Raw genomic sequence first — 8,410 nt, forward strand, 5'->3', positions numbered from 1 at the left:
TTGCCAGATGTTTTCTGCATTTTTCCCCTGTCTACAATAGTGAACATTTGCCAGATGTTTTCTGCATTTCCCCCGTCTACTGTAGTGAACATTTGCCAGATGTTTTCTGCATTTCCCCCTGTCTACAGCAGTGAACATTTGCCAGATGTTTTCTGTATTTTCCCCTGTCTACAGCAGTGAACATTCGCCAGATGTTTTCTGATTGGTTGTCTGCTTTGGGCTCCTGATGACCCAGGCCAGTGGTCTTACGTGCCCAGTTCTACTGGACCAGATATTTTTCTTTGCAGCACAATCTTGTGTCGTGTTTAGCAGCGTCTGTGGTTCCATCACCAGATGCTCATAGTACTACCCAGAAACCCCCAGTCGTGACGATAAAAATTGTCCCCAGCTTTTGTCAGACGTTTTAAGGGAGGAGAACGCAGTCTTTGTTGGCAAAGGTAGAGTGGTACCCAAATGGCGTTTCTGTGTCCTAACTCCGCAGTGTTGCTCGCGTGTGACAGCAACGTCACCTGTTATAGTGTTGCCTTTTTAAAATGATAACAGAAACTAAAGTGACCCCAAAAGGTCAGGCTGCAGCGCATGGCACCCTGGTAATCATCTGGTTGGTAGGGACAGATTATTAGTGCCGGGGCGGGGGGGAGATGCTGGGCAAAGGGTCCGCAGCTGCTGCTTTCTTGTTTGTCTACTTTTCAAGGCTACTGACGAGATTTGTGTACACTTAGGTAAAGTTTTGCACTAAAACTTGGACCATGACTTAAGTACTAGATTTCCAGTTTTTCATGGGAATTTATAATTTTCCAGTCCACGTGGGTTGCCGAAAACTGGTACTCAGTTTAAGCAGGATGCACTTAGCTGTTTATATACTTAGGAGACGTTTTTCTCATTTTTTTTCCCCCAGTAAATACTGTCTTAGTATCTTTCCCTATGGCTGTGAGAAAATACTCGAGCGAAAGCAGCTTAAGGGAGAAGGGTTTCCTTTTAGCCCTCAGTTCACAGTGCGGTTCCTTACAGTGGGGTGGTCGTCAGCTTGAAGCGGCTGTCACGTCGCATCTACAAGCTGGAAGCAGAGAGAGACAAGGATGCTGCACTCAGGTCCCCTCTTCCCATTGTATAGTCCAGGGTCCCTGCCCAGAGACTAGTCCTGCCCACCGCCCGGGTAGGGTTTTCAGTCACTGTAATCCCTGGTGCAGGCATGCCAGGAGCCTGCCTCCAACACAGGCGTCTGTCCCCAGCGCAGGCATGCAGGGAGCCTATCCCCCAGGTGATTCTAGATTCTGTCAAATTATCCATTAACCTCAAACAAGAGTCAGACTTCGTATTTTTATCACATTTTACATAAACTCGTGTGACTCTTGCTTTGGTCGAAGTGATCTTTTTGCACGTGTATGCCTACCTCCTCTTCCTTCATTGACAGAAAGTGAAGCCAACGGTGTGGCCAAGAGTGACCAGAAGCAAGAACAGCTGGTACTTCAGAAGATGTTCCTAATGCTGGACAATAAGAGAAAGGTAGCGGCTGCTTCCGGTTTAAACGGGAAAAGAAAGTTCATTCTTTAATTGCATCTCTGTTTGGGAGTGGATAGAGACCACTTACAGGAGCCCTTCCCCTCCTCCCACTGTGTGAGCCCCGGGAACCAAGCTTGGGCTTAGTGAGGGTCTTTGCCTGCTGAGCCAGCCCACCGGCCTGGAGAAAGTAGACCCCTCCAGCTAAGAATGAAGAGAAACACGCTTTGCTTTAAAAAAAATCTTCCCAAGTTCAGTAGTTACCAGTGAATTCACACCCCCCCCACCCCCCCCCGGGGCTTCCTTTTCCTTTAGGAAATAATTCACAAAATACGAGAGCTGCTGAATGCCATCGAGCTCACGCAGAACGTCCTGATCAACGACGAGTTGGTGGACTGGAAGAGAAGACAGCAGAGCGCCTGTATTGGGGGACCGCCCAATGCTTGCCTCGATCAGCTGCAGAGCTGGTAAGCTGTGCCTGCACCGCAGAGTTTGCACATGACCTGCTGGATGGCCAGAGAGGGGGCACGGGCAGGGGAACGGGTGCTACTACTGACCGTGGAAGAAAGATCTCAGCCCCTTTCTGGAACCGGCCTCGCTATGAAGGCCCTTGAAAACGAAGCAGGCTTCTCTCTCACGCAGGGTCCACATTCTCTCTGCGTCTTTGTTTAGAAAGGTCACCCTGGCAGCAGGCTGGAGGACAGAATAGAAACAGAAGCCCACCGGCCAGTTCACTGCTAGCCTGGTACCGTGGTCCAGGGGAGGGGCCTCTGAGATCCGCTGAGGATGGAGCAAGAGAAACCTTGAAATGGAAGCGAAGGGATGGTGGTCTAAGATGTCACCAGGCACCCCGAGCCAGAGGGCTAGTGGGGTTATTGAGTTTGAACTGTTTTTTTTTAAAAATTTATTTATTATGCATACAGTGTATTGCTGCTGGCGTGTATGTCTGCAGGCCAGAAGAGGGCACCAGATCTTACTACAGATGGCGGTGAGCCACCGTGTGGTTGCTGGGAATTGAACTTAGGTCCTCTGAAAAGAGCAGTCAGGGCTCTTTACTTCTGAGCCATCTCTCCAGCCCCGAAATTGAACTATTTTTCTTTTTGAAGTTAAAATTAACATAATCCATTTATCTTCATCCTGTAAATTGTCCATCTGTATCCTAAGTAGCTCATGGGTAGAGGAGAGTTTCCCAACCCTGTTTGACCCTTGTACCTTGTACCCCGAGGATGCTGTTTTCCTAGGCCCTCAGCTGGTCATCCCTGGGCTATCTGGAGACCATGGTGGTTGCCATGGGTCACAAAACCTCTTTCTGTGGCACTGACTCTCAGTATGCAGATTGCCATTTTCTCTGTGAGTCACTGTTGGAATGGATCTCCTGGGAGACCCTGGCAGATTCTCCACAGCAAAGCACCCACATCACGATGAGGAGCCCCCCCCAGTAATGTGGGTCCCAGTTGGAAAGCCCCCCGGGAGAAGTCGGCATTTTCCATGAGGGGCAGGTGTTTTCTCAAAGATTTTCTACTCTGCTTCTCTGAGTAAGTGTGGTACCCTGGGTGCCTGCCTCAGAAGTGGGACACCGCTAGCAGTTGACTGTCAGGAAGGAAAAGCCCCAGGGCAGTCACTAGCGTCCTCCATGGTCAGGCTAGAGGATGTGACCTGTGCCACTTCTTTCCTTTCTCTTCTCTCCTAGGCTACCCCAAGCCCAGCCCCTCATAGTGTCTCTAAGAGGCCGTGCAGCGTCAGCCTATCCTTAAAGCAGTGCTTCCTGAGGCATCTGCTCGACTGGTCCCCTGTCTGTCCTCTATGGTTGGCCCTTTTGAAATCCTAGCTACCCTGAAATCAGAGATTACCTGGAGCCCCTGCTCTGCCCGGTAGACTTGCTTTATATAGCTGTCTTCGTCAGGGTTTCTATTGCTGTGAGAAAGGAAAAAAAAAAAAAAACCAAACATGACTAAAAGCAACTTAGAAAGGAAAGGGTTATTTCAGCTTACCACCCTCAGGTCATGCTCCGTAGCTAAGGGAAGTCAGGGCAGGAACCCAAAGCAGGAACCTGGAAGCAGGAACTGAAGCGGAAGCCAAAGAGGGGTGCTGCTTACTGGATTGCTCCCCTTGGCTTGCTCAGACTGCTTCTTATTCACCCCGGGATAACCTGCCCAGGGTTGGCACCACCCACAGTAGGCTGGATCCTCTCACGTTAGACACTGATTGAGAAAATGCCTACAGGCTTGCCTAGGGTAGTCCGATGGGGGCTCTTTTTCAGTTGAGGTTCCCAGAAAAAAACGATAGCCTGTCAAGTTGGCGAAAACCTCCAGGCCTGCAGCCCTCAGAACCGTGTTGCAATTCTTCAGTTGCATGCTAAGTTTTACTCTACAAGTAACTGAGCTGAAGGCTACAGCAGACCCTCACCTCCCCATCTCTCCCTGAGTGTGGATTCTGTGAGTCTCTTGAGGCCAGGCTGCTTTGGGACTGCGCCTCACTGGGACTGAGACTCGCGTCTCGTACCTCCCCCAGGTTCACCATCGTCGCGGAGAGTCTGCAGCAGATTCGTCAGCAGCTTAAAAAGCTGGAGGAGCTGGAACAAAAGTTCACCTATGAACCGGACCCGATCACCAAAAACAAGCAGGTCCTGTCAGACCGCACCTTCGTCCTGTTCCAACAGCTCATTCAGAGGTAAGCCCGGAGGACCGGCTGCCTTAGAAAGCCCATCGGTTTGGAAGGCTTTGGTGGGCTGCGCGAGGTTCCTGGCTTCTGCCGATGCCTCTTCTCCTTCTGCCCCTCAGCCAGTCTGTCTGTCCCAACAAGTCTGACCTCAGAATGTCCTTCTGCGCTGTGGCCTCCCAGTATGCCTGGCTTTCATATCCGGTCTTCTCATCTCCCGGGGCCCTTCGCAGCCTTTCCACCCAGGCTCTGAGACCCACCGAGGCTGTTGGTTTGGTCCTTCATTCCCTGTTAGCCACATGGGTCCCTCAGGCTACTCCTCCATGGCCTCTTTCCCCATCCCCAGTGACCTGGAGGCTGTGACACACCTGGATCAGACAGAGCGTTTCTTAACGAGTTTGTCAGACTCTCAGAATGTTTTCGGGTACTCCGATGTTTTCGGTCCTTCCATTTTTCCATCTATTTCCTCTTCAGGGGAAAAAAATACCATTCATCTGTTTATTTTTTACTGCGTTAAGTGTGATGACAATTCTGACTTATCTGCTTTCCTGGACATTTACAGCTCCTTCGTGGTGGAGCGACAGCCATGCATGCCAACTCATCCCCAGAGGCCGCTGGTATTGAAGACCGGGGTGCAGTTCACTGTGAAGTTGAGGTAATGAAGGGATAGTTCTGTATATGCACACGTGCCTGCATTTTTTGCTAATTGCAAAACAATACATTTTCATAGTAAGAGGAACTTAGAGCCTCTGAAATGTATATAACAGACCCAGTTCCCAGCAGCCTTCCCCCCCCCCCCCATGAACAGAGGCCCATAATGGAGCTGTGTGAATTCCAGATAGACACTGCAACAGTGTGTGGGGGTGGGGACTCTGGCATGTACGTTGTCCTGTGAGTGAATGCTTTCACCAGGCTGGACCAACAGCCTGTAATCTAAATACCCGTGCACAGCTGCAGTGACCATCCTGTGTCTATCCTCCCATAATCTTGCCATAAATATAAAACGACGTGCGTGCATATTTCACATATAGACCCATGTACGTAAGTTTTAACAATTTCACTTGTTAAAACCAGGGTTATATGTGTATGTAGTCTGCTTCTCTCCATGCTGGAGTCGGAGAGACGTTCTGCCAATGCTTTGGTGTATTCTGGGGAGTGGGCTGCATTCAGCAAGTGTTGCCCTGGGCATGAGCAGCTGGGCCCTGCAGCTCTGGCCTCGTCTCCTCCAGGAGCGTCTGTGGCAGCACGGGCACTGTTTCTCAGGCAGGCAGTGTTGCAGCAGCACAGTCAAGCACTGGGGAAACCTAGAACTCAGAACCGATAGGAAAGAGGAAACCCCCATCACCTGTCACCTGCTCCTGATTAGAGGCTGCAAGTCCATCCCATTCCCCACCCCCCTGTGCCGTGGTGTCTAGCTATCAGAGCAGAGGCTCATGGGATCTTAGTCCACTCTCTCTTTCTACACGGCCAGTGATCGGGTGCCAACCTGCTTTTTTCTGACTAGGGTAGCAGTGGGAATTTCATTTCTTGGCGGTGCTTTATATTTTCTCTCACTAGCACAGGAAGTGAAATACAAGTTTTGTAAAGAGTAGTATCCACTTTTTTTGCCCATATAGTAATTGGTCAAGAGTGGGAATATTGGTTAGATCTGTGTTGGCGGGGTTCTGTACAAAAGAGTTGCTTTCACTGACTTCTGGTTAGAATGTAAAATCGGCGCTGTTAGTCCGTTAGTGTTAGAATGTTGTCCCAGTTCATTGTGATTACCCTAACCTAAAAGGGAAGAGAGCAGTCTGTACAACTGTTTATAGTTGGGGAATTTACACAATAAATACATTTTAGTCAACAGGTTTTTTTTTAAGGTAATGACTGTTGTTTTTCTTTCCAGACTGTTGGTGAAATTGCAAGAGCTGAATTATAACTTGAAAGTGAAAGTCTCATTTGATAAGTAAGATTCCTTTAATCTCATCTAAGATACTATTTAAAATGTTGGTTTTATTAACGTCTCCATCCAATAAGCCAACTGGAAACTCTTCCCAGGACCTAGGGCTGGACTACAGGTCCTGAGACTGGCCGGAGGGGAAAGATGGCTACTGAGCTGCCACAGGGCCATCAGGACATCCTAGCAGACTGAAATCACTGGCTGCTTTTCTGAGGGCTGAGAGTGGTGCCTGGAGCAGGTGCTTCCTAGCTTAGAGTAAACAAAAGAACACAGGAGATTGCCATCGGCAGGTCTATAGCCGGTGGACTTTGCACATCTCAGCCCCAGAAGAGAGGCCACCACACACCCTAGGTCCAGGCTGCAGTCTGCAGCCAGCTGGGCGGTGGTTTCTGGGTGACGTGAGAGACTGGGCTGGGGTGAGCTATGGAGCCTGCTGCACTCATTTGTGTTTCTAGGCCATGCTAAGGACCCAGCCATGGGCAGGATCTCTTATGGTGACAGTCCACATGAAGGAGCCCCTGCATCTCAGTTAGCACTGACCTAGCCATACCGCTTACGCTGGAGAAACACTCTCCCCACCCAGACACCTACTGCTCTTGTCAGACTGTGTCTTGTGCTGGCTCAGCTCATTACAGAATGCTTTGTCATGATTCAGAGCAGCTTCCTCTGACTTTCTGTCTCTCCCCACCCTGTTACGAGTATTCTTCATGGCACTCTGTGTCTGTGCCTTCCCTGTCATCGTCTTTGGTAGCAAAACATCCCCAAAATCCAGTGGCTTGAAACCTCAAAGCGTACTATTGCTCACATCGTCTTCTCTCGTTCTCCTTTCCCTCTTCTTACCTGGTCTAGAGGAAGAATGTTGGTGGAGGGAGGTTGTTGGTTCCCAGCCGCCCAGCTAGCTCAGACTCGAAATAATCACACAGAAACTGTATTAATAATTAAAACACTGCGTGGCCCGTTAGCTCTAGCCTCTTATTGGCTAACTCTTACATCTTTTTTAAAAATATTTATTTATTTATTTATTTAGTATACAATATCCTTTCTGCGTGTATGCCCGAAGGCCAGAAGAGGGCACTAGAACTCATCACAGATGGTTGTGAGCCACCATGTGGTTGCTGGGAACTGAACTCAGGACCTTTGGAAGAGCAGGCAATGCTCTTAACCGCTGAGCCATCTCACCAGCCCCTAACTCTTACATCTTAATTAAACCCATTTCTATCAATCTGTACATCACCATGTGGCTGTGGCTTACCAGCTAAAGTTCCCAGCATCCATCTCCAGCAGCTCCATGGCTTCTCTCTGACTCCGCCCTTCTTCCTCCCAGCATTCAGTTTAGTTTTCCCTGCCTACCTAAGTTCTGCCCTATCAACAGGCCAAGGCAGTTTCTTTATTCATTAGCCAATAAAAGCAACACATAGACAAAAGGACCTCCCGCACCAGAAGACATATTTACTGAGTGAACTGCAGGAGGGCAGCAGGCTAGGAAGTAACTGCAGTACCCCCTTGCAGCCTGTGCAGCCAGCTTTTATCTTTAATCTATACATCTGTGTAGCCGTCTGCATCTATTAAAACGTATTTCAACTCTAAATGTGTTTTTTTTTTTATTTTTTGCAGAGACGTGAACGAGAAAAACACAGTCAAAGGGTAGGTGAGACGCCTTCTATGTACTTTGCTCTCTTGTCTGTCTACGGGTTCGAAGCATTTTAAGGCTTTTTGTCTTGCGCTGCACAGATTTCGGAAGTTCAACATCCTGGGCACGCACACAAAAGTGATGAACATGGAAGAGTCCACCAACGGAAGTCTGGCCGCGGAGTTCCGGCACCTGGTAGGCAGAGCAGTTTGCTGTCTGAAAGCTGCCGCTGGTCCTTTGGAACTCTCATAGCGTGGGGGCCCCTAGACTCGCGCTGCCACAGCATCCTGGTCCCTTCTCGGTGTGCCTCGTCTCCTCACTGTGTTTTTTGACGGGCTTACTCCAGAAACACACTTGGGGCTGTACTGACCTCAGCCAAGTACATCATCAACTCACATTAATTATGTGAGCACTTGCCTGGGAGCGGTCGCTATGGCTCCCCACGGTGCTCTCGAGAAAGCCATTCCCACGGTCCATCCTCGCCGCTCCCACCTTCCAAGTGTGTAGCAGCCTGATTACCGCTGTAGCAAGAGGAGTCCCAGTCCACAGGTGTGGCGCCTTTTCACTGGGTCCCAGCTTATGAGCCACAGACCGCTTAGCTAGGGAGTTGCGTGTGAGGCAAGAGCCTCTGCCCAGCATGGGCATCCGAGAGTGTCCAGAACAGCCCTTTCAACTTCAAAGAC

The 8,410-nt window shown here is 49.6% G+C and overlaps 1 protein-coding gene across 1 annotated transcript in view; it reads left to right on the plus strand.

Annotated features, from left to right (window-relative positions):
* Stat1 (signal transducer and activator of transcription 1) overlaps positions 1-8,410 on the plus strand; it is a 38,647-nt gene that overhangs the window by 14,461 nt on the left and 15,776 nt on the right. Inside the window, exons 7-13 of the mRNA XM_005366423.3 lie at positions 1,415-1,506; positions 1,816-1,967; positions 4,012-4,170; positions 4,721-4,813; positions 6,044-6,103; positions 7,712-7,741; positions 7,829-7,922. Coding sequence (XP_005366480.1) covers positions 1,415-1,506; positions 1,816-1,967; positions 4,012-4,170; positions 4,721-4,813; positions 6,044-6,103; positions 7,712-7,741; positions 7,829-7,922 — 680 coding nt within the window. The remainder of the gene's footprint in view (positions 1-1,414; positions 1,507-1,815; positions 1,968-4,011; positions 4,171-4,720; positions 4,814-6,043; positions 6,104-7,711; positions 7,742-7,828; positions 7,923-8,410) is intronic.

This window comes from Microtus ochrogaster, unplaced genomic scaffold, assembly GCF_000317375.1.
Source record: "Microtus ochrogaster isolate Prairie Vole_2 unplaced genomic scaffold, MicOch1.0 UNK8, whole genome shotgun sequence".
Lineage (NCBI taxonomy): Eukaryota > Metazoa > Chordata > Mammalia > Rodentia > Cricetidae > Microtus > Microtus ochrogaster.